The sequence below is a fragment of the Macaca thibetana genome, chromosome 7 (genome assembly GCF_024542745.1).
Source record: "Macaca thibetana thibetana isolate TM-01 chromosome 7, ASM2454274v1, whole genome shotgun sequence".
NCBI lineage: Eukaryota > Metazoa > Chordata > Mammalia > Primates > Cercopithecidae > Macaca > Macaca thibetana.
In genome coordinates this window covers 105,089,715-105,116,118 of record NC_065584.1, presented here as the reverse complement: position 1 = coordinate 105,116,118, position 26,404 = coordinate 105,089,715, and the positions used below count along the sequence as shown (strand labels likewise).

Genomic DNA, 26,404 nt, shown 5'->3' with positions numbered 1-26,404 from the left:
TCTCAAATGTGATATTCTTTGATATTAGATCAAAATTGACAAATAGTAGGTTCTTAAAAGCTATTTTCAGTGTGGAATCTGAAATCCTATCATTGAACTGTTTGTACTCTTTCTCACTCTGTCGCCTAGGCTGGAGTGCAGTGGCACAATCTCGGCCCACTGCAACCTCTGCCGCCCAGGTTCAAGGCATTCTTGTGTCTCAGTCTCCTGAGTAGCTGACATTACAGGTGTGCGTCACCACACCCAGCTAATTTTTGTATTTTTAATAGAGATGGGATTTCTCCATGTTGGCCAGGCAGGTCTCAAACTCCTGATCTCAAGTGATCCTCCTGCCTCAGCCTCCCAAAGTGCCGTGATTACCGACATGAGCCACTGTGCCGGGTCTGGTCTATCTCATACTTTTTTTTTTTTTGAAACGGAGTCTTGCTCTGTCACCCAGACTGGAGTGCAGTGGTGCGATCTTGGCTCACTGCCACCTCCACCTCCTGGGTTCAGGTGATTCTCCTGCTTCCGCCTCCCCAGTAGCTGGTATTACAGGGGTGCACCACCACACCTGGCTAATTTTTGTATTTTTAATAGAGACAGGATTTCACCATGTTGGCCAGGCTGGTCTTGAACTCCTGACCTCGTGATCCACCCGCCTCGGCCTCCCAAAGTGCTGGGATTATAGGCGTGAGCCAACATGCCCAGCCTATCATACTTTCAATGAATCTTTTACTCATGCATAATTTTGTAAAATCCTACATTGGTCATTTGGAAAATATTTGATTCACTGAGTAATACAACTCTTCCAATTGTCGAATGTTTCATTCTACAATATCAGAAACTCAAATTTGTTAATATTACTACTAGTTTCATCAGACATGTCTTTAAGTATTGGTTAATTGGCAAACTCACAGTGACAACTACAAGCTTTCCAGAATTCTCATTTTCATTTAAAATCTGAATTTTATCATCAGCTATAAATACTGTAAGTTGTTTCCCTTGAGAAGCACGTCCACTCGGTTCATTTCTAAGAAAATACCCCAAGTTCTGAACAACCATTATTTGTCACTCATTCTTTTAAGTAAAATGTTGTTTCCTGAAAAAAGCAGTTTAGCTCACCACTTAAAATAACTGTACAAGTGATTTTTTTCAAGACAGGCATCACATCTCCATACGCAGAAGTGTTTTGTGTTTGCTTCCCATTTTGTCCCACAGAATTTTAAAAAGGTGTGTACTCAGAGTATGGCAGTGAAGACTATGATGGCTCCTGATTCATTTTGGCACCAATGCCTTGGTTTGTGCTAAGGCACCATCAGTGCAGATGTCAACACAGTAAAAAGGCAAATAATATCTTACCATTACTATGAAAATAGTTTTGGTCACACAGACACCCTGAAAAAGTCTCCTCAAGGTTTTGCAGACAGCACTTTGAGAACTGCTTGGTCTAGCCCATGTTGCAGATTCTTGCTCAAAGTAAATTAAATAGCTCCTTGGTTTTTAAACTTTATGATGTGGCATACATGGACTTTACAATCTGCCTCTGAAGATTACTTGTACAGTCCCATCAGCTATACTGTTTCACCCCACAGTCCAACTGCCAGCCTCACCAAAACCCCCTTATTATTTGAAATTTATTGTTGTATTCACTGAATGTGTTCTGTGCCTGAAATGCATCTTTGGAGTTGACGTGGGTACTCTTTCCTTCTTTAAAGCCCTTCCCTGATGTGCAGTGTTACCTGTGGTGCTCTCTTCACACTCTCAGGCCTCCTGTTGTACTCTTCTCCTTCCCCACACTGGAACAGACCCAGTGGAATTAAAATGTATCTCATGTGCGCCACTACATACTGCACTGGGAGCTCTACTGCCTCCTGCCAGTGACTCTGCTTCAGCCATGTTTTCATGTACAGTGACTTGTCACATGTCTCACACATGGCAGGCATTTATAATGTCTGATGTATGTTGACTGTGTCAAAAGAAAAAGGGACACAGGAAGAACTTCAGCAAGGCTGATCTCTAGTTAGTTGACAGTTTCCTGTAAGTATTGCTTCAGTGAACTCTACAAAAGGGGATACAGTATTTACTTTTTTTATTACTTTCTCTCCTTCGGGGCACTGACAATCTTAAAGAGGTCACTTTTTAAAAAAATAACTATTTCGTGTTTACGTAATAAATATATTTGAAGATTTAAGTTTTGTAAGTTGAGGTTGAAAAGCTGATTTAATCACTGTGGCAGGAGTTGCAGCTAAAAATTAGGTGAAGAATAGGAGGTCCTCTTTGATAACCCATTAAAATGAGTATTTAGGACTGAACCAAGAGTGGTGATTCATCTTTCTGTCTCTAGAATTTGGATAATTGACTCAGTAATGAAACAGAACCGATCAAAAGCTTCTTCTTCTTCTTCTTTTTTTTTTTTTTTAAGTTGGAGCCTCGCTCTGTCACCCAGGCTGGAGTACAATGGTGCAATCTCAGCTCATTGTAACCTCTGCCTCCTGGGTTCAAGCAATTCTCCTGCCTAAGCCTCCTGAGTAGCTAGGATTACAGGCACTCCCAGCTAATTTTTGTATTTTTAGTAGAGATGAGGTTTCACCATGTTGGTCAGGCTGGTCTTGAACTCCTGACCTCAGGTGATCCACCCACCTTGGCCTCCCAAAATACTGGGATTACAGGCGTGAACCGCTGCACCTGGCCTTCAAAAGCTTCCTCAGAATGAGAGTTAGAGTCATAGAGCCATTAGAATTCAAACCCAGGAAAACCTTACTTGTATGAAAGAAAGATTAGGAAGTTCTTCTTAACAATAAACCATATGCTAAGCTCTTTTGAGTACTACTGATGTTTACTGTAACATCTTCATAGGGCAGTCAGAAGAGAGATGTTAATAATCTATAGATGGCTAGTTGGAGGGACAACTTACATGTTTCCTGCTCAGTGCTGCACTTAAGAGCTCATGGGTGCCCCTGATAATAATTTATGCTCTTAATCCCCATGGATTACCTAATTTCCTAGATAAACTATTCCCGACAGTCAGTGGTTTGCAAGCTTCTGAACCATTAAACACACAGATATGTCCCTTTATTTTTTGAGAAATTATTAAAATGCTTTCATGAAACTTCGTCTCAAATAATTTACCATTTTGTGGAGAGTGTATTTAAAAGTTTCACTGGGAACAATTGTAGAATATTCATATAAATTCCAGAAGGAGATATTTGCATTCTTAGAAAGAGTCTTTTTCAGGGGCATAGATGGAACTGGAAGCCATTATCCTCAGTAAACTAACACAGGAACAGAAAACCAAACACTGCATGTTCTCACTTATAAGTGGGAGCTGAACAACGAGAACACATGGACGCAGGGAGGGAAACAACACACACTGGGGCCTGTAGCGGGGTGTGGTGGGAGGTGGGAAAGTATCAGGATAAATAGCTGATGCATGCTGGGCTTAATACCTGGGTTGATGGATTGATAGGTGCAGCAAACAAACATGGCACATGTTTACCTATGTAACAGACCTCAAAGTCATGCACATGTAGCCTGGAACTTAAAATAAAATTGTTTTAGAAAGGTTCTGATATAAGCTTATAAATAATTGTGAACAAATAAAATAATATAAAAATCAATATGTATTTAGTTAGACAAATCTCAGGGATGGATAATTTTATGGGACCCACCCAAACCTCCATTGATATTTTAAAAAAGCATGCAGTCGTCAAGCTTATCAAGTTGTGTACTTTAAATATACGTAATTTTTTGTATTTCTATCATGCCTCAATAAAGTGGATTAAAATTTTTAATTTTTAAAACAACATTAAGGGTAGACAGAATATTCTCATTTACTGATAAATTTCTGATAGGTCTCATGTATTTATAAGGTCTAACTACTAATACCATTTGTTTGTAGTGGGCCAAGGAGATGCCCTTTTTCTTAGTGCTTATCTCTGTGTCAAAAATATATGGTTTATTTTACATTTTTAAAGAAAGGAACTTCTGAATCTAGATTTTCTGCACTGGTTTGATCTACTCTTTTTTTTGGGGGTGGGGGAGATGGAGTCTTGCTCTGTCACCCAGGCTGGAGTGTAGTGGCATGATCTTGGCTCACTGCAACCTCCGCCTCTAGGGTTCAAACAATTCTCCTGCCTCAGCCTCCTGAGTAGCTGGGGTTACAAGTACCCACCACCATGCCCAGCTGCTTTTTATATTTTTGGTAGAGACGGGGTTTCACCATGTTGGCCAGGCTAGCCTTGAACACCTGACCTTGGGTGATCCACCCGCCTCAGCCTCCCAAAGTGCTGGAATTACAGGCATGAGCCACAGCGCCCAACCTAGGTTTGATCTACCCTTGAGCGTGAGTTTCTTTACCTGAAAGATCCTTTTCAGAGATACATATTTATTTACACAGAAACCATTTGTTGAATGCCAAGAAATCCAAAGAAACAGGAGATGTCTTGTCCACGACACTTGTACAGCAGGTCCCTACGTAACTGTGATAATCGATGGATGAATGCTAACACAGTTCTAATGGAATCAGAGGCAAGATAGGCCAGTTTTTTGACTGAGGTGTTTGGTGGAGGCATCATGGGGGTGACTACAGTTGAAGAGATCTTAAAGACTTTTCTGGTTTTGCCTAGAGTGGGAAGAACATCATGGCAGGGTCAAGGACATGGAGGCAGCCAGGTGTAAAATAATCTGAGAACAGTAAGTTGACTGTGTGACTGAAGTAGAAGAATCTTGCAAGGAAAGGTGAGAGAAAAGGCCAGAGAAGTGGTCACGGTGCTAGGCTTCTTTCCCAGGGTCACCTCTCAGAGCTGGATGCTCTTTACCCCAGTGGGTCACACTGGTATTTCAGCCTTCAGGGTGGGGATTGTTTCGGAGACATTTTCAGTTCAATCCAAATTAGGCACTTGGGGATTGGCCAGGAAAAATCTATAAATATCTATCTTTTCTTCTTTCCCTTTGCCTCAGATGAAGAGGCTTTTCTCTTTTTTTCTTTTCTTTTTTTTTTTTTTTTTGAGACTTAACTCTTCTATCTGTGTTCCTAGTTCTATCTTGGCTTTTAAAGAAGTACTTCTTTGTAAAACAGTTTCAGATACTCAGTAGTTCCTTTATTCTTAGTTTTTGAGGTAGCTCCCTACCTTCTCCAGTTATCAGAGAATCAGAAAACTTCGCTTTTCCTTCTGCTTTCCTGTGTCATGGTACAAAATAGATCCAGAGGGGATATGGCAGTCTGACTGAAAGCAAAAGTGTTTTGTTCTTTCAATTCTGACTTGAGTAAAAATTTACCATAGTTACTTGGTTTTATTTTATATGTACCCTTGTAGGCTGACTTAAATACCTCCTTTAAAAAAATAAGACAAAAATGTAACATACATTAATTCATTTATTGTTCATAACTTTTTTTTTTTAATAGGCGAGAAACTGAGGAACAGAAAGTTTCTATGAGTTGTTTAAGGCAGTCTTGCTCCAGAGTTCATGCTTTTAACCACGATGCTAGCTTAATAGAGTCATTAAGCTACTCATTTGTCCCTTCATTTCCTTTGATGCTTCCTGTATGAGACATCTCTGCTAGTATGTATTTAAGTAAAGGAGCATTCTCCACTCTTTAAACATATTTTTGTGATAACCCTTCTAAAGCAAATGTTTACAGTGTAATCTAAGGTAAACAAAGTTACATTGTACTTCCTTAAAAATTTCCAGAACATTAAAATATCTGTTCTAGTTAAGTAAAATTCTCAAAATGCAAGCTCCAAATAATAGTCTCTGAATGAATAGAAGCAAGTTTATTGCTTTGAGTATGAGTGAATGCCAAAATTAACCTGGCAGTAGTGTTGGCAAATAGGCTTTTTCATAAAGGACTTCTCTCTTTTCCCCTTTGCTTTGTTTTTTTGGACAATTGATAAAAAGAGCAAGTTGTACCTCTGCATTTTTTGGAGAGCATGACTGTACAATGATGTATATTTGCCTGGAGGGATGAGGGAAGTCTTCCATGGGAAGCTGAATCATTTTTGGGCTTGTCTGACTGTGTTGACTATGCTAGAGCTATTCTTTTTGCAGTGAAGAGAAAAATAAGAAGAAGAAGTCAAGTAATTTCCTAAAGTAGTACATTTTTATTTTATGTGGGATTCATATTTTCCTTGGGTTGTGGTTATTTTGAGCAGGAGTTTTTGTGTCTGGCCAGGACTTGTATTCTTCTAATAGAGAAACTACTTCAGACAAAATTATTTTCTCTCCTTATTTAATAACTAAATTTGGTCAGCCATTGGAAGTCTTAGGGTTGTGATTTTGGTGGTAAACAAAGACATTATTATTTATTCATCCCACCTTGGATGTCTCATACCTTTTTTGGCACTCTGGAGAAATTTGAGAAATGGCATTTGCCTTTAAGGCAATTATTATTTGGTTAGAATCAGACCAACATGCAGTAGCAATGAACAATACAGGGCAGGACACCATAGAGTCAGCAAGGCAGAGTCTAAGCCCCATAGTGGTTCAAAGGAGAGCGTTATAAGGAGGGTTAGAGTAGGTAGAGAGAGCTGAATCGGGAAAGTAGAATTAAAGGATGAACTTTGACTAAGGTGGATAGGCAAGAGAGGGAATTGCAGAAACCATGATTGTTTTAAGAGCCAGGGGCATTGAAGTAGGAAGAACCACATCCTGATTGTGGAACCTTGAGACACAATTAGGCTTTATCTTGAAGAACAATAGAAAATGAGATTGGATAAGGGTCATGGAGCAGTCTGAAATCCAGACAAGGGAGATTAGACTGGATGAAGCTAAAGACTTTTTTACTGCCTTTCTGAATGACAGCGTAAGTCATATCACTTCTTTGTTCAAACAAACATCTTCACTGGCTCCCTGTTGCCCCTGAATAGAGTCTTAAACTCTTTAGCATAACAGCAAATGCTTTTTTCATTTTTAATTGACACATAGTTGAACGTATTTATGGAGTACAGTGTGATATTTTGGTACATGTGTACAATGTGTAATGATCAAATTAGGATAATTAGCATATCAGTCACCTCAAACAATTATTTCTTAATGGTGAAAACATTCAAAATCCTCTCTTCCAGCTAGTTTGAAATATACAATATATTATTGCTAACTATAGTCACCCTTGGATGTGATGGAACACTACATTTTTTCCTCCTATGACTCTACCCATTGACCAACCTCTCCCCATTTTCTTTTCCCCATCCTTGTCCCAGCCTCTAGTAACCACTATTGTACTCTTTATTTCTGTGAAATCAACTTATTTAGATTCCACATTATCAGTGAGATCTTATGGTGGTTGTCTTTCTGTGCCTGGTTTATTTCATTTAACATAATGTCCTCCAGGCTTATCCATCTTGCCATTAATAACAGGATTTTGTTATTTTTTATAGCTGAATAGTATTCTGTTGTGTGTATGTACCACATTTTCTTTATCCATTCACTGTCGATGGACACTTAGCTTGGTTCCATATCTTAGCTATTGTGAACAGTATACTGAACATAAGAGTGAATACTGATTTCATGTCCTTTGGATATATACCCAGTAGTGGGATTGCTAGATCATATGGTAGTTTTCTTTTTACATCATCTGTTTGTATAACTTATGCTGTTAATGCTTTTCCTAGCTGATGTCATAGCAGTCCCTTGCATGAATCTGATGCATGTAACCAGACATCGTGCTATTCCTCTGTCATACCTGGCATTCATTAACAGCTTTACCCTCACTCACACTCTTCATATACAATGCCCACCTCCTCTCTTCCATTTTCCTTCCATTTATTTTAAAACAGCATCTTTTCTTTCTTATCACTTCAGCCAGGGATCGTCTTCCTTTTGCTGAAATTCTGCTTTTCATCTGTACTAACTACCCAAACTGTCTTGTGTTTGTGTTTCGTACAGTTGCTCCTGCTGTATTTTCTTTGAGGACTCAAAAATGTCTTACGTATTTGTGTATCTCTCATAACACCTTACAGGGCAACTCACCTACAGCAGACACTTAAGTATTTGCTGAATGGGTAAATAAATTTGGCTAATATTCATTAGTTTGCTACTAATTTTGGTTTCTATGGCAGGATCTCTTTGACACAATTAAAAAAATACAAAAGGATAGTCGTGATCATGGAACTCACTTCTTGTTAACGATCCCTTTTTCTCTGTCAGTGTTTTGTTTACTTCTTAAAGTTCTTAACAATCTAAAGTATTTATTGTTGGGTTAGAAATCTTATAGCAGTCATTATATAAGGATTCACTTAAGGCACTTTCTCTAAAGGAAAAAAATGTCTTAAGAGAACACTCTGAAGAGTTGAGTATGTAGATAGAACTTAAGGGCCGGGCGTGGTGGCTCAGGCCTGTAATCCCAGCACTTTGGGAGGCTGAGGTGGGTGGATCACCTGAGGTCAGGAGTTCAAGACCAGCCTGGCTAACATGGTGAGACTCCCCCATCTCTACTAAAAATAAAAAAATTAGCCGGGCATGATGGCAAGCACTTGTAATCCCGCTACTTGGGAGGCTGAGGCAGGAGAATCACTAGAACCCGGGAGGCAGAGGTTGCAGTGAGTCGACATCGCGCCACTGCACTCCAGCCTGGGCAACAAGAGCAAAACTCCATCCTCCCACTCCCCTCCCCCCAAAAACCTTAAGTTTTCCCCTGTGAAATAGTAGACTATTTAAATCCAGTTTTCATCAGTCTACAGCTACACCAGAACTACCCTCACCAAGATGTACGAAATATTTGCCTAGCAAAATCCAAATCTTGTATTTGCGTGAGCTTTTTATAGCATTTCACACTGTTTACTATCCTTTCTTTGAAATACTTTCTCCATTTAGTTTCCTTGATGTCACCTCTGTGTGTTAATTCCCAAATCTGAATGCCCAACCCCAGCCATTCCCCTGAGTTCCAGTCACACACTTTCAACTGCTTACCATGGCTCTGCTGAGATATCTCTGAGATACTGTGTCTCAGATTCACTGTGTCTAAAAGTGAATTCGTCATCTAATCTTTCCCTGCCACCTACTGCTGCATTCTGCCCTTTACCTAGTTGTTCAGGACAGAAACCTAGTCCATCATCACACTTCTTTTCCTTCCTGCTCCCACCCCAATGCCCAATATCCTGTTAATGTTAAATATTTTTGGACTTTCGGTTTCTTTTCTTGATCTCTGCTTTCAGACCTGAGTTCACGCTACCATCATTTCTCATCTGACTTCTTTAACAGCTTTCTAACTCATCTGTCTCTAGGCTTGCTCCCTCCTGTCCTGTGAGCGTATTCCAGAAAAAATATTTTTGAAATACAGATGCGATCATGCCTTTCCCTTGCTAACAATTCTTCGATCGCTTTTCCTATTGTAGTGACAATATACTTGTGAACACAAGTAACATGTTCAGCTGGGGCTGGCCTCATCCTTTGTCTCTGTGCTCTTTCTTCCTTCTGGGCCTTATCATGCAGTCTTCTGCCTGAACTTAGACACCAGTCAATCTCTCTGGCTTTCCTTCCCTGCCTCCGTGCAGCACCATCCACACATATACACCCTTTGCCTGGTTAATTCCTATTAAGTCCTCCATCAAGTCTCAGATTAGTAACATACTCTAAGGGCCAGTCTCAAACATGATTATAATTATTATTATTTTTTTTTTTTTTTTGAGACGGAGTCTCGCTGTGTCGCCCAGGCTGGGGTGCAGTGGCGCGATCTCGGCTCACTGCAAGCTCCGCCTCCTGGGTTCATGCCATTCTCCTGCCTCAGCCTCCGAGTAGCTGGGACTACAGGCGCCCGCCACCACGCCCGGCTAGTTTTTTGTATTTTTAGTAGAGACGGGGTTTCACCATGTTAGCCAGGGATGGTCTCGATCTCCTGACCTCGTGATCCACCCGCCTCGGCCTCCCAAAGTGCTGGGATTACAGGCTTGAGCCACCGCGCCCGGCCGATTATAATTATTTAATGTCCATTTTGTGCACTGCCATATCCTCAATGCCAAATGTACATGTTTAATAAATATTTGCCTAATGATTTAACTTTATTGAAAAGCTTATTGAAGATTTAGGACAGTGATGTGGAGTTGTACTCTACAGTCCCAATAATGTCACAGATTTTCCATGTGAAATTTCCTGGTTGTTGTTGAAATTGTTAGTTACTCAATTTGCCATGTTTAGTATTCTTGGCACTCCAGGTTTAAAAATTCTAATGTATCTTGAAAACATGTTTAGAAAAATTTGACAATACATAAAACATTTATTATGCTTTGAATAGGTGCAGTTTATTATATGTAAATTATACTTCAGTAAACCTGTTTAAAAATTAACTGATAATAAATACTTTCAAGGTCTAGATTACCATCTGAAATAGGTTTTTTTTTTTACCAGTGGTTTTGTCTGAATCACATATGCATTTTGCGCTTGTATATATACCAACTATTTGGGTGGGAAAAATTGCGTAAGGTTGTGAATTCATTTGAATTGACTATTTGGTGGTATAGTTAGCATGTTTAAGTAGGTCAGGCGTAGTGACTCACACCTGTAAATTCCAGCAGTTTGGGAGGCCAAGGCAGGTGGATCATTTGAGGTCAGGACTTTAGGACCAGCCAGGCCAACATGGTGAAACCCTGTCTCTACTAAAAATACAAATATTAGCTGAGTGGTAATGACACGTGCCTGTAATCTCCAGCTACTCAGGAGGCTGAGGCAGGAGAATCGCTTGAGCCTGGGAGGCGAAGGTTGTGGTGAGCCAAGATTGTACCACTGCATTCCAGTCTGGGCAACAGAGTGAGACTCTGTCTCCAAAAAAAAAAAAAAAAAAAGGAAAGTAAATGTGAAGAGAAATATTCTTCTTACCTTAATGCCTTAAAAGGGATGCTATGATTTATAGTAATTTTACTCAAAAATTTGCACTTAGGGGTTTTATGAAACTGGTAAAATTTCTACATGTGAGAAGAAGTTCTTGTGTCATTGTACTATTATGAAGTAGCTTTTGTTTTTGTTCTTATTTGTCAGTGCTGGGCTGTCTTATGTTCTTGTGGTCATGCTAAAAAGAAATGCTGCTAGAAGTTTCAAAACTATAAGTAAATATGGCTTATAGTTTTATCAAATACAACAGTCTTTAGGATCTGGTTTTAAATAGTATAAATGGTTATCAAACAGTACACTGCATGAGTAGTGTCTCATTTCCCTTTTGGGTGACGTTATTTGACAGATTGAATAGGAGAATGCCATACATTAGTATGTATTAATTTCAGGAAAAAGTTTTATGAATTACTCTCTATTGTATAGAAGATGGAGGAATGGGACTCAGAATTCAGTTGACTTTGTAGCTGATAGACCAGCATTTTACTTAATCTTAGGAGTGGTGGGGCTGGGTGTGGTGGCTCACGCCTATAATCCTGGCACTTTGGGACACCAAGGCGGGTGGATCACGAGGTCAGGAGATCGAGACCATCCTGGCTAACATGATGAAACCCCGTCTCTACTAAAAATATAGAAAATTAGCCGGGCGCAGTGGCGGGCACCTGTAGTCCCAGCTACTCAGGAGGCTGAGGCAGGAGAATGGCATGAATGTATTAGGAGTGCTAATTGATGGACAGATATCCTACCAGGGGAGGCTTTTAGTGATATAATTCTGGGTTCCATCATTAGCCTTGCTCTTCAGAGTTTGGAGAAACAGCTGTTATTTCAGTGATGGAATTTAGATTCACTATGCTCTCTTTAGGCTAAAATGGTAACTTTAAAGCAAATGAGAATTCATTTGAGAGAATATATCTATACAGAAAGCTATAAAGTAAGTTTTAAAATAAAATCACAAGATTATAGTTTAAAGGAGACCTGATGCTGTAAGTCACTCTGAAAGAAAATATATGGGAAGTAAGTTTATTTCACAATAAGCTTATCCTTCTAGTGGTGTGGTATGTGTGTCAAGAAAACCAATTTGATCTTAGTCATCCCAGTGTGCACTATGTCAGAGGATTTTGTTTGTGGCATCCACATCACAAGAAGTACACTAACTGGAGAGCACTCAGGTACTCTGTTGTCTGAGGAACCGTTGTGGGAATCATGGTTCGAAAGAGAAGCCTGAAGAAGATGGTGAGGCACGATGGCCATCTTTAAATATCTGAAATGCTGCCAAAAGAAATAGCCAGTGTTTGCTCCAAAGAAAAAAGCCAGATCAGTGTATCTCTTCGTTTTAAGGAAGACTTGGGTAGCAATTGTCAATATCCAGAGATCTTTTACTCTGTGTGTTTGGTTTGTTCATTCAGATTTTTGTAAGATATTACTATAGTGAGAAACTTTTTGAAAGTGGAATGTCAAATATTGAAATGTTGGCAGAAAAGCTGAGTTCATTTAATGTAAAATTAAGAATCACTTGGAATTTTTATTTAAAAAAAAAAAACATCTTTTTCTGTCCTTTAGCATTTATGTAAAAATCAAATGTAGGAATATTGATAATGAGCAATGAATCCCAAGTTTTCTTTCCTCAGATACTAACTTTTTTCTGTTATAGTTTCATTTCTTGGGGGATTTATCAAGTGGCAAAATAAGATGTAGTGGAAAGACTGATTTACGGAACTGAGTTTAAAGCAAGCCTGTTTTATTAGCTGTGTGATGTTATATAACTGATTTAAACTCTGAGTGCTACTTTTCCTCATCTGTAGACAGTAAAATTTCACCTTATAGCTTTTTATGTGGAATAAATGAAATTGTACCTGTGGAAGCACCTGGCAAACAGGAGGTATTCATTAAATGTTGTGGTTAATAGATCTTGCTCCAAAAGACCTGTCCTCGAGATTAAACTGTCCTGTCACTGTTTTCCCAACTGAAATTTTGATTCTGCCATCTCCCTTTCTTCCTTCCTCCTGCCTTTTATTTCATAAAGCTGTTGGTAATTTTAGTACAATTTAACATTTGTGTGTATGATACATGAGACCTTGTTCCTGTAAAGAGCACAAGTTTATGAACATACTTTTTTCTTATATTCTTCTATATTATTTTGTTATTTTAATTGTTGCTATTATTGTCAGTTTGCTGCCGCCAGTTAATTTGTCTTAAGATTTCTTCTTGTAAAGACAGTAAAGGGTTAAGGAAAGGAGCTGTTGGCTACTGCTTGCTACTAATTTGAAAAGAAATGCTAGTTATGGCCTTCTAGGTCTCTCCTTCTCCTTTACCCTTTTACTGTCTGGTAACCTTCAAATCTGTGTGTCAGTGAAGGCTAGGAGGGAACAGTAGAACTGCTTCTCCTGGAGCCATAGCACCTAGCACCTAAACACCTGCACTGAAATTTACAAGGAAAGCCTAATTGGAGACAATGCCTTTGCAGCCGTTGTAAATTATTTTCTTCTTTCACCTGTGAAATATTCATTCCTCTTATTTGAAGCAGTCTATTATCTAAGCAAACAGGAGTTGCTCAAGTGGAGGCTAAATGTTTTATCTATATTCTAATACATTTTACCACCAACATATGTGTAACTCTGGATGACTCACTATATTTAAGTTTAGATTAATGAAAATTGTTGACTGTGGTAAACTTTTCCTTCCCATTTCACGTGAAGAACAAGGTAGAAAGTGTCATTATGCAGGAATAATGTTTTCTGCAAGTTTTAAGAGAATGTCTCAATTCCCTTTTCTTTCTCCTCTGAAACTACCGTATCCTATGAACTATATGGCAGGCAATAACTTCCTAATCTCAGACTGGCACTATATAATATTAGAGCAAGAAGGATCTTCAGATATGACCTAGCATCAAATCTCTCTCATTTTTCCATTCTGGAAATCTTGGTCCAGAGGGTCAAACTAATATCTCCCAAGTTGCTCAGTGAGATAATGGCACACCTAGGAAGACAAAGAACCCTTGATTTTCACTTAGTACCTTGTGTTCTCTGCAGAGAGTAAAATTGATCATTGGTGAGTCATTAACCAGTGTCCAGTCACATGCTGCTACTTTATGTTCACTTTGGGCTTTCAGGAAAAAATACTTAGTAGCAGAAGATGAGCCCCACCCGTATCCCCACACCCCCACAAAAATATTCACTGACCTTTGGTGTTCTGTTTGGGTCTTCAGCATCCCCCACTAGATGGTGTCCCTAATTCAGAAACTTTGCTGTGAGACTCCACACGGGCTTCTGCCCTAACTGGAACTAAAGCAGCCACAGTGTTGACCCATAAGAATGCTTAAACAATTTGGTAAGGTGCTAGATCTTGTAGTTAAGTAAATCAAATGAAAATTTAATTCATGAACACAAATGCTATAGCTAAATTAAGATGTATAAAGTATTTTTATATTTCATTTTCTGGAATCTTTAAGAATTGCATGTTGGGCCTGTGGCATGAGACAGACTAAAAGCACCGGTTGTTTTTAAAGAATCTGGTACCCTTTGTGTGGATAGAGGGCAGGACGGAGGCTGCAGAGAGAAAGGAGAGATAATCAATACTGTAAGTAACTACTGTTAAGTAGTATGGCTGTAAATAATAAAATATTTTACTACAGGTTCCCCAAATTAAAGGAAAAGGGAAATAAATTCAGAACTCCATTTAAATTTGTAACTCTCAGCTCTGGTTTAGATATGAAATGATTGGTTGCTGTATTTCAAAATCCTAGCAGAATTACTGTTCACTGGTTCCAGATGTTTTTGATAAAAACTTGGAATTGTCACATCAACTGCAAAAGCACAAGACTGCAGATTCTGTCTTCTGTTGGGGAGTGCTGAGCAGATCCAGAGGGGAAAGCAACACAGACTCTTTTCTCCACCCAGAGCATTTATTTCCCACCCAGGGTATTTGTTGTCCTCCAAGAAGGAGCAGAATATGTAAAGAATTGTCCTTTTAATATGCAGAAAGAGCAGGAAATCTAGCTTTCCAGCCTGTGGCACAAATCCAGAAGTTAGAAATAAAAAGGTTAGTTCTATATGTCTCAAACAGTAATCTAGGCTCTTTCAGAAAATTATATTATTTTGAAACAATTTTCCCTCTCCTATAAACTTCCTGAAGACAGACACCTTGTTACCTATTTCTTTTGCTTGCCTCCACTAGGAGTCACAAAATATCTGTTAGATTGATATAGATTATCTGCATGTAAGTCACTGGACAGGGTTAGGGTAGAAAAGCTTTTTTTTTTTTTTTTTTTTTTTTTGAGGCGGAGTCTCCCTCTGTTGCTAGGCTGGAGTGCAGTGGCACTATCTTGGCTCACTGCAACCTCCGCCTCTCCAGGTTCAAACGATTCTCCTGCCTCAGCCTCTCGAGTAGTTGAGACTACAGGCATATGATACCATGCCCGACTAATTTTTGTATTTTTAGTAGAGACAGGGTTTCACCATGTTGGCCAGGATCTCGATCTCTTCACCTCATAATCCGCCTGCCTCGGCCTCCCAGAGTGTTGGGATTACAGGCATGAGCCACTGCGCCGGGCCGGTAGGAAGGTTTTAATGGTGATTTAAACCGTCTCTGATCCCTAGAGAGACATGCCTGGGAATCTTGGAAGCAGGAATCATTTGATTCTAATTAAAACAGAAGGGCGTGGCAGTGAGGAACAAACCATATTTCGGACAGAGGGGAGGCAGCTCTGTGTTCAAAAAAAGAAGAAGGGCGAGTTCTACATTCTAGCTTGGTGAAAGCTTTTACAGAAAAGATAATAAACTATCAGTTTATCTATACATTCAAGCCTAAAGGCTCTTTCTATCTGTGCCCTAGACCACATAGTTTGGAAGTATTTGTAAATCTCTGGTCAGGTTCTCATGCTTTTGATAAGCCAGAGCAAGAATTTTATTTACAACTTTTAAATCTCTGTCAAATCGTCTTGTTTCTACTGTTTTCTAGTCTCATTTGTAATGAAAAGCAACATCTGTTTCAGTGCACATGTTGGTACCACTAAGAACCAAGGCTCACTGGTGGCATGAGAAGGGGAGGGGTTGTCCACCTTCATTCCTCAGATGAACCAGTGAGGAATAGGGAGATAAAACCTTACGGCTTTTATTTCGGATTAAAGCCTGTAGCTGTGGTGTATTAACAGAAAGCTGAGGAAAATGTTTGCACTCTTCTTAGCAGGGTTTGCTGTTTCCCTCCTTTAAGCTGGTCAGCGACTTGAATACCTGGCCTGAGGACACGGCTGATCTATACCCTTTTTCTATACCTGAAAAACCTTTCCACCAACTTTGTTTGCAATGTCAACAGAAATGTAGGTGTTAAATCTCTCCTCTCCTCTTCTGTTGTGGTTATTTGAGCCCCTGCTTTCACAGCCTAGCTAAGGACTACTCTGGCCAACTCAAGGAAAATGTCAGCAGCTCCTAGAAAGAGAAATCTTTTTTTTTTTTTAATCCCTTTTTCTTTTGTTTCTTCACTCCTTTCTGCTTTTTGCTCCCCTCAGTTCCTCATCCTTTTCCCTCCCAAATCGTTTATGATCCAAGTAAGAGAGTGTCTCAGGTGAGAGAATGCATTCTGAAGTAAGTCGGTCCCTGAGAACGTTAGGGTGGGGACTAGAAGGGTGTGGAATAGTAAGAAAACAGGCAAATGAAGTAGCAGACCCACATTCAAGACCCAGTTAGTGTGCATAGAAACATTGAAGGAGAAGTCTCAGCCAGACAGCTATGCTTAGTCACAACAAATATTAACATATCCAGAACTCCTTTGTTCCACTCCTTTTCCTTTTCATTTTCTTTCAGTCTAACTCCATCCTCCCTTCTCCCTCCCCCAAAATAAAGCTTAACTCTTGATAATTTTTAAACCTTATCAGACACATTTGTAGCCACGTCTTGATCCTAGAGACATAACTGCAATATTTGGCTAACATTTTTCTCATGTTAAATCATTGCCTCGCATTTGGCAGGGAGGTACAGTGTATGCTTTGGGTAGTTTCAGTTTTCTGTACCTCGGGACGAGTCCGTTGTACACACTTGTGGTGTTTAGTATAACACCCCCCTTCCTTTATTAGCATACTACTCTGACATCAAAGAACTGAGCTGCATCTTGCAATGCCTGACAAAGCCTTTTTCATAGGGGTGGGAGGAGGAGGAGGAGGAGGAAGAAGCGGGTTGGAAAAGGAAGCCTTGTTTTTCTCTTCGTCTGTAGATGAATCATGTTCCCACAACTGCAGTTGGGTTTTCAAACCTCCAAGGCTGCGGGAGCAGAGCTGAAAGGGCAAGCAGTGACGTTCCTGAGAGAGAAGGAAAAAGGGAGGAGGAGGCTGGCTAGGGAGGGAGGGAGGGAGAGAGGGAGTACTGCAGGAGTGGTCTTTTTTTTTTTTCTTCCCCTTTTACTCTGCTGTCCTTAGAGATTTTCAACTTAAATCAAAACCAAGTCCCACTGCCTGGTGAGCAAGAGACAGACTCTAAAGACTTTGCTTTGAAAAGCATCTCCCAGCTTCTACTTTTTTTTCTTTAAGGAAAAGTAGATTTTCTTTGTCTTTGTTTTTGTTTTAAGCAAGAACAGAATCTAATGACTTTTTTCATGTCATCGCTTTGAAATAGCGTCGTCTTCCTTTCTTTCTCTCCCTCTTCCTGGCAAAATATATACTGGATTTTTATTGCCTTCTTGGGTTTTTTTCCCTACGTGTATCAGCCGTTATGCTTGGCCAGTTTATTCTTAATTTTTTTACAGGAGTCATTGCCAGTGATGGAAACGCTGTTTGCTTCTCTTTCAGTCAAGATCTGCACAAAGTATAGCATTAGGGGATGTTTGTTGTTTATATTATGAGTTCTACAGTCATCTTTTCAGCACTCTGAAGTTACCAGCAAGTTCTCAGTCAGTTCAAGGAATTGGATTCTCCTTGATTTCTTTTTAATTCATTGTTTTTGACCCCTTTGAGAGTTTTTATATAGAGAGGAATCTGGAAGGCAGAGATCTCCTCCACCTCACCGTGAGAAATTTGGAACTAAGGACTCACACTGGTTCCCAAGTTAACAGTGGATATACTTCCTGCATTTTCTCTGTTCTTTCCTGCATTTGGGCAAAATGTATGAACGGCACAAGAGGCGCTACAGCCTCTGTGACATCTCCAAGGTGGACAGGACTGTGGACGTGGTGTTGCTGAAGGTAAGGGGGGCCGCACCTCATGCATTTTGAAGCTCTGCGGGCTGTTTTAGTGCTTTGAACCCAGTAGCCATGTCCCTGGCCCTCTTGTATTGGGAGAAAGGCTGAGAAATCTGTGTACAATGGAGGATGAGGGGTGATTGTAAGCCTCTTAAAGGAGGATCTGAACAGGAAGCAGTAGGTGCTTGGGAATCAGCATTGGACTACTTACTGTTGAGATGTAATTTTACTTGCATTAAAATGGATTCTTATGCTTGGGAGAACCTCATACTGTTGAAAATCACAGAAGGAGAAATTCACCTTCCAAGTTGCTCTGTTTGGCCTTCTGTCTCTGTCACCCCTCCGCCCCCAGACTCCACCCCCATCTGCCTGGTCTCTTTCTCTGGCAGTCTCTTTCTCTGCCTCTGTCTTTTAAGTATTTCTGTCTTTTGTCTGAGTCTTTTCTGTTTTTCTGCTACGGTCTCACTCAATTCTTTAGGGGAAAGATAGGCAACATTTCTTTCTTTTGGAAGGATTTCCAATAAACCTATTTATTAAGGTGGCAGAGCTGACATTTTGGCTTGGTTTGACTGCTTTTCGGAGGTAGCTTCTGACTTTGTTGATAGCTGTATTTGTTTGTGTTCTCAGCATTAGTGATGTTTGGTGTCTAAGCAGGATGGGGGCGGAGACTCTGAATAGCTAATTGCTCACAGAAGGCATCCTTGAATCTAAAATTAGTAAAAACTCCTCCAGCCGGTAAGATGAGAGTCTGGGAATGTTGGACAGCTCAAAGAGCACTTTTTGGAAATTTAGCAGTTTTCTGGCAAAGGCAGGGGAAATTGGAAGTCAACCAAGCGCTTCATAGATGACGGAAAGAACCCCAGTATCTGAACTTCTGAGGCTGTATGTGGAGGTGAGGGTGATTTTAACCAAAGTGGAAATACATTGCCCTGGTCAAGGAAATAGTGGACCTATTTTATTGATTTATCTATTCAGTTTATTACTTGGGTCTTTTTGATTTTCTTTGCTCGAGTGAGGCTAAGGAATGGGCTCAGAAGGCTAGACACAAAAACCAATGAAATGCCATGTTGGGCAGGGCACTAGGTAGAGTAGTTGTGATTTGTGGTAGAGTGTTGTAAGTGTCTCTCCATAATCATTATCAGGTAGTTGACTTGCTGGGCCTCGGCTGCCAGCAGTTGGTAACTTGTTGTTTTGAAATTGTTCCAAGATATTATTCATTTTGGGTTCTCTGAAATGTGATTTTCTCTGTGAGATCACAATGATGTTTAAAAATTTTTGTCCTCATATGATGTATTTAGGAGAATCTCATTTTTAGGATCTTTTTGTGCATGATACCCTATGATTTGGCCTGCGGGTGGGGAGAAGGATAAAAAGAAAATCTGAGTATCACAAGAAATATTGAACTTTTAAAGTAATGCTAAAATATATAATACTTTATACTCTAGGTGGGCATGGAAAGCCTTTGCGAATGGAGCTAAATCAGTACAGGCTTGTTGGCCTCAGAGTTGCTGTTTTATAGTTTTAACGAAGCACCTCCATATACGTTTCTTAATTCGAGACTTGCCAGGCAGTTACTTTTTACCCCATATTCATATGAAGAGCCCGAGGGTTTTCTTGAGCATGGTGAGGGGTATGAAGAACTTGAGTGACAAGAATGTGGTTTTTTGTTTTTCTTCCCCCGCAAACCTACAACTAATAAAGGTGTTTGTTTGTACTATCCTGCCCAATAAATAATAAAAAATTTTCAGTAGAGAAAACTTCACTTCTCAGAAAATAGTCATTAGTAAATAAACACCAGGAGTCCTGAAAACACCCTGTTTCCAGTTTAAAATGAGATGGGGACATTTGTTGTTAGTTTCTTTGCTTTGGAGATGGAGAAGACAACATCATTGAGAGCTGTAAACTTAAAGAAACCTAAGTACCTATCCCATGCGAGCCACGGGGTACAGTCTTTATCCTATTATTGCTTAAAGGTAGATAATAAATAGAGAAATTTATAGTACAAACCGTTGTAATTGATTTGCAAGAAATGAGTAGGGTGCTGTGTAGTGGGCAGAACTATTTCAGATAGAATGGTCTTTGGACAGAAGATCTTTTCGAGGTGCAGACATTTAAAAAGCTGATCTCCAGAGGATGGAAAGACATTAGCTATGCTAAGGAAGAGCTCTCTAGAAAGAATGAACAGCAAATACATGGCCCTGAGGAAGGAAGGAGCACATAGGGCCATTGTGGTGGATGGGAGCCCCTTGAGTAGAAAGTGGGGTAGCAGGATGAGAAGGCCAGAGCCAGAGGTGGGACCTGGAAGAGCAGGGCCTTGACAGCCATGGGGAGGATGCCTTACCTCTCAGTGTACGTGTTGAAAAGATTATTCTGGGAGTAATTGGTTAGCCTGCCGTTATGATAGCACAGGCAGAATAAGAGGGTTTTGTGGTCTGAAGTGGGAAGAAGTGAATGGATATGAGACACAGGCATTTAATGTTTACATTCCTACTCTTTGTCTCATTTTACGTATGGGAAAACAGATTTGTGTAGTTAATAACTTTCCCAGTGCCTCACATCTCGTATGTAATTGATAATTACATATGAATGCAGTCCCAGGTTGGACTGTTTCAAAGTCCATGTTTTTCTTGCTATCCTAGACCTCTTTTTTGAGTCGATCAATTCCTTTTATTACATGAATATATATATTAGCTTTTATTGATATATACATATGTGTTCTTTTTCTATCTTAGACTTTTGGTCTCTTCTTTCTCAGTGCAGGAATTCCTTCTACAATACTTAGGACAGGTACACCATGGCATATAAGTTCATTTTGTCCCATGATTTTTAGCAAAGTTTTCTCACAATTCTAAAAAACCATTTGGTAGGGTTCTTCAATTCTTTCTACAAAATTATTTCGAATTTCAGTATTTTCTATTAGTGTTTTAAAAAAATAGTTATGTTGGGTGCCACATAAATTCTCAAGCCGTCATGTACATGTTCTCCACTTTTATCTATGGAAGTTTGCTTTTTTGTACTAAGGAGTCTGTCACTTTTATCTGTTCATTAATACTATCTAAACACTCAAAACGTTTGTTGGTTAAATGAATTTATCTTTGTAAGTATGGATTCATAAGGATCATGTTATATAAATTGTGTTTAACAGATGAGATGAAATGTGGCAGTAATTACAGAGTTTAAATTGAGCCTGTCACTTTGGTATTCCACATTTACAACTCCAGTCCCTCCCATTGGCATCCTAATAATTCACTGTAGATTAGCTTCAACGTTCTCATTCTGTGTTACGTACCCACACTTTCTTTGGCTTCTTCTGCATTCTGCCCTGATTCCTTTGTTAGTTCTGCATAGTTACATGGTAGCTTTTCTGTATCAAGACCTTCTTGTAAGATTTCGCTGAGGCTGGATATGCTAGTGTTGTCCTCACATCAGCTCTTCTGTCCCATCATCAACCCCCAACACCTCTGAAATATTACCTCTATTCTGAACTTTTTCTAAGTAATAAAACCTAAGTTGATAGTATTCCTTGGTCACCCACTCGTCTGTTCCCCAGCGTAATATACACATACCCATTCCTGTTCCTCTGTATATGACATTCCCCCATTTCTCCTTTCCTTGATGGATGCATGACTTCTGATTCTTACAGTATGTGGTTGGTAACTATGAATCTATGCTAAAAATGGGGTATGAAAGAATTGTAATTGTTGGCATGGGCCCTTTGGTACCAACATGCCCATTTTTCTTAGCATCCTTCAAAAAGCTAGTGTTGACTTCGGAAGTTGGTGACTGATGGGAGCTTTCACCCAAATGAGTTCAGTAGCCAACTTTAGCTCATGGTGAGCATTACTAGAGGACAGCAGGTATCAGAAAGTGACTGTAAAATTAGCGTACCGAAAGGAAGCGGGTCAGAATCAAGGATTTACTGCTGATTTACATGGCTTTTAGCCTGGGCCACTGCTGTTTTACTAATTTTGTAACTTTGGGTACCTGGAAAAATACTGCCTGTTAATAGTAATGTGATCCTTCTTGTTACTGATGATTTATAGAGAGTATTTTGTAGGCAGCAATTCAGAATGTTAGCTAAATGGTTAAAAGATTTGCAACCGTGTTTTGTGTACATTGAATGAAAATATTTACAGAGGAGGACGATCCCCTCCCCACTCACGACGCTTGGGCAGGCCACACGAGCTCTTTGGCTGAGGCTGAGGAGGAGTAGTCTGTCTCTAATTGTGGTGTCATTTTGCAGAGAAACACACATTCCCTAAAAGTTTGCTTACTGTAAGAGACGTCCACATTGCAGCAAAACAAAAGACATAAGGAAGCTCTGGATTGAAGACAGCCATATATATAGCCACTCAGATACAGTCCAATTCCCTGAAAAGACTTTGACTCAAGTGTTGGCTTCTATGTCCGGATGGTGGGTTTTTGCTTCCTTTTGTTCAGCCTTGTAGCTCAGGCAGGATCTCCTGAGACAGTTGCAGAGGAAGTAAATATGGGCAGTGGCTGGGAAGGCTGGGTGTGACCATGAGCTGTATTATTAGGATGTTCAGATACGAAGAGTAACAGAAACACTGCCAGAAACAAAGGCAATTCCCTCTCCACTGAAAATATGTACAGCTCTATTTTCTGACTGATGGGAACACATTGTGGGTGTGGTTTAGGGATAATCACAAGGGGTCCGTAGGCTTCGTGTCAGAAATTTAAAAGTTACCTGGATAAGTCTGACATTTCTTCTGAGGTAACTTCCATTATCCTGTATTTCATGTGCACCATAATTCACCAGAACTTTGGATGTTGAATACCTGTGGTGTCCATGGACTGGTTGTCATGGAGATAGTATGGACAAAGGAAACTAATGACTGTGTTTTTAAGCTAAAGTGTCATAAATGTGATCAGAGCCAAAATGTATGTTTTGGTGACTTGTCTCTCCAAAAGATATAGATGTTTAATGGTAAAGTCTCTGTTTTCCACAGTTCCAGCTACTTGCTTTTCTGAATCACCCGTTCACTTTCCTACCCATTTAGTCAATTGCCCGTCCTATACTTTGTTCACAGCTCAAGATTCCAAAAGGGTAAATCTGAATAGAAAGATACATAATCATCTTCATTTTTCTCTTTAAACTCAAATTATTCGCAGTGCCAACACTGATGATTCTTCCTATTCTGTCTCCTAATTCTGCTGATGATCAGAATCTTTTGCCAGGATTTGTCTCAGAACTGACTGAGAAGAGTGTTGATAGTATAAGGAACCAATTTATCTGTTAGTGTGAAAAACCTCAGTCTTTGAATCACATTTGGAAAAGAGACTAACATGAGAACAAGATCCCTCTAATAAAAAAATGTCTGGTGGCTTTTGATTTCCTGCAGTATATGTTTCAGATGTGGCCAGGCACAGTGGCTCACATCATGCCTGTAACCCCAGCGCTTTAGGAGATTGAGACAGGAGGATCACTTGAGGCCGGGAGTTCAAGACCAGTCCGAGCATCCTAGCAAGACTCCCATTGCTTAAAAAATGGAGCCACATAGTGTGGCCTTTAAGTTGCCTTGGTTGTTTGAGTGAGAAAGAAATAGTGGAGTTGTTGATGAATAGAAGAATCAAGACTAGGACAAATTTACCTGCCACATCAATGATTCTGAAATAGGGCAGAAGGAGGGCGAGATGTTTTGTAATCCACTTTACATCTCTTAAGCAGCTTACTTTATAGTAAGCACAATATTCCTCACACATGAATATGATATGCTTGGTGTTGCTATTTCACAGGATGTGGTTGAAAATGCTGATACATGTTTTGACATTCTTTCCACACACAATACATATGGAGCTTGTCCTCTGGTTAATGACATTGACCATGATTGGTAGTGTCTGGCCCAGATTACTGGCTCTGACTCTAACTGTGTGGGCTGCCTGACTACTTTTCTCTAAACAAACTTGCATATCCCTAACTGCTGCACATTCATTTCTTAATTGTGATAAAATGTACATACCATAAATTTTAACCATTTTTAGGTATATAGTTCAGTGGCATTAAGTACATTCACATTGTTATATAACCATCCTACCAGCTATCTCTTCAGAACTTTTTCGTATTCCCAAACTGAAATTCTTTACCTGTTAAACACTAACTTCCCATTCTTTTTGCCTGCTAGTTTGGCAACTATCATTCTATTTTCTATCTCTATGAATTTCACTACTTTAGGTACTAAGTGGAGTCATACAACATTTGTCCTTTTGTGACTGTCTTATTTCACTTAGCATAATATCTTCAAGGTTCGTCCATATTATAGCATGTGTCAGAATTTCCTTTTTAAGGCAAAAATAACATTCCATTGTTAAGTATATACCGTATTTTGTTTACCCGTTCATCCATCAGTTGACATTGGGCTGTTGCCCCCTTTTGGCTATTGCAAATAATGCTATTATGAACATTGGTATACAAATATCTGTTTGAGTTCCTGCTTGCAGTTCTTTGCATGTATACCCAGAAGTGGAATTGCTGGATCATAAGGTAATTGTATGTTTAATTTTGTTTTTTGAGAAACTGCCATACTGTTTTCTGCAGTGGCTGTACCATTTTACATTCCCACCAGCAATGAACAAGATTTCCAATTTCAACACATCCTCACCAACACTTATTTTCTATCTTTTTCTGTTTAAAAGCCATCCTATTGGATATGAAGTGTTACTTCATTGTGGTTTTGATTTGCATTTCCCTAATGCACACTTACTTTTGTCCTGTTTGTGTTTGTAAGAAGCCAGCAAGTATGAGCTTTCCAAGCCACCCCATCTGCAAATATGTATTATCTACTATGAATGCTACCCTTAGTGTGTCTTTTCTTTTTGCAAGCTCTGCCTTGGCTCTCTTGCACGCTCTTTTCATCCATCACTTCAAGAATAAATGAAGCTAGCGCCAGCCTTTCTCTCAAGCTTCCAAAACCTTGTGTAACCATTTGCAAGACATGTTGTTATTTCAAACTCGACATGGGCAAATAGGGTACATCATCTTCTTCCCTCTAGATTTCCTATATCTGTTCATTGTGGATCTTTGACCAGTTTTTCTCTCTTACTTATGTGAATTTTGCCCTTTGTACTAACTTTCTGATGTATACCTTTTATGTGCTCCCCAGTCCAGGTATACACTGCCTCTAGACTAGACTAGTTCAGGCTCATCCTAACTGGCCTTTGTGTCTCAGATGCCGTATGTTTCCTTCCTCCCTACTCTCCCATTTTATCTGTACACATCTAGAGTTACTGGCCAAGAATAGTACTGATCTTTTTACTACCTTGCTTGTATGATTGGCGGGGTCCACCCTTGTTAGAGAACAAAGCCTAGATTCATTGTAGCTGTATCTCCTGTTGTTCTTCCGTGCTCAGTTTACACTTCTGGATACTGTTGGGCTTTTTGTGTTCCTGAAAAACATCAAAAGCAAAAGTCTTTAACCTGGGTTATGAGGCTATGCAAAGAACCGCTGATTGTGACGTAGCATGCATGTCCCTGGTGAGAGTTCCAGGGCTTCTTGCAGATTCTCAAAGGAGTCTGTGACGCAAAAGGCTATGAAGTCCAGCTCTGGAGTGTCCTAACTGCTTTACTCATGCTTTTTTTGTATAGCTAGAATTCCCTGCCTTACCATCTTTCTCTCTCAAGCATATTGTCCGCTTTTAAAGCCTACCTCATATACCAACACTTTCGTTGAGCTTTTCCCAGATTCTTGAGCAGGAATTATTTTCATGCTGGGGACTTTCTTTTGTGGATTTTAGCTGTTTGTGTACCTCTTTTATTACACAAATTAATCAGTGTTTCCCAACTTACAGGCCATGGTTTATGGAGCTATCTCACTGAATCTGATAATCCATAGACTCGTAAGGATGTATGTATATATTTATCATCCTGGGACGTCAAGCCTTTGTAACCCAAGGCATTTTGTATTAAAATTATAAACTGTGGGACCTACTATGCCAATTGTAATCAGAATTATGTCTTTTTCACCTTCCTGTCTATTGCTGTACCTTAACCTGGTTTCTTGCCTAAAGTGAGCACTCCGTCAGTGCTGCTGGCTAGCTGTGTGGATGAGTGTCAGTGTGTAGCTGACAGCAAGATAACTTTAAGAAGACTTCTTCTGCTAGATTTCCCAATCAATCCTGATGCAGAAGCCCTGAATGATCGGAAACCTTACTGTTCTTCAGTGTAGGTTTTACTTTTAAATGTTTGTGAATGAAGCCTAATTCAAAAGAGAGAACTTGCCTGAAAGTGTGCATCATCTCAGATTTGCTTAAGCTTCTTGTGTTCTTAGAGACAGTGAGCCTCCTCAGGACATCATTGTTAGTTAACTGCTGGTGATTAGAACCACAGGATCCTAGTAATTGACAGAGCCTACAACAAACAAACTAGATTTTTTCAGTTACAGCATTTTGATATTTTAAAAAATTGGTGTCCACAGTTTCATAT

At 39.7% G+C, this 26,404-nt stretch overlaps 1 protein-coding gene across 15 annotated transcripts in view; it reads left to right on the top strand.

Annotated features, from left to right (window-relative positions):
• AKAP13 (A-kinase anchoring protein 13) overlaps positions 1–26,404 on the top strand; it is a 352,869-nt gene that overhangs the window by 211,267 nt on the left and 115,198 nt on the right. Inside the window, exon 1 of one of the 15 annotated variants that reach the window (XM_050797979.1) lies at positions 17,142–17,967. The exons of the other annotated variants lie outside the window; for them this stretch is intronic. Within the exon in view, the coding sequence (XP_050653936.1) occupies positions 17,887–17,967 (81 nt within the window). The 5' untranslated portion in view covers positions 17,142–17,886. Of the gene's footprint in view, positions 1–17,141; positions 17,968–26,404 lie in introns of those variants that run through there. 15 annotated transcript variants of the gene reach the window in all.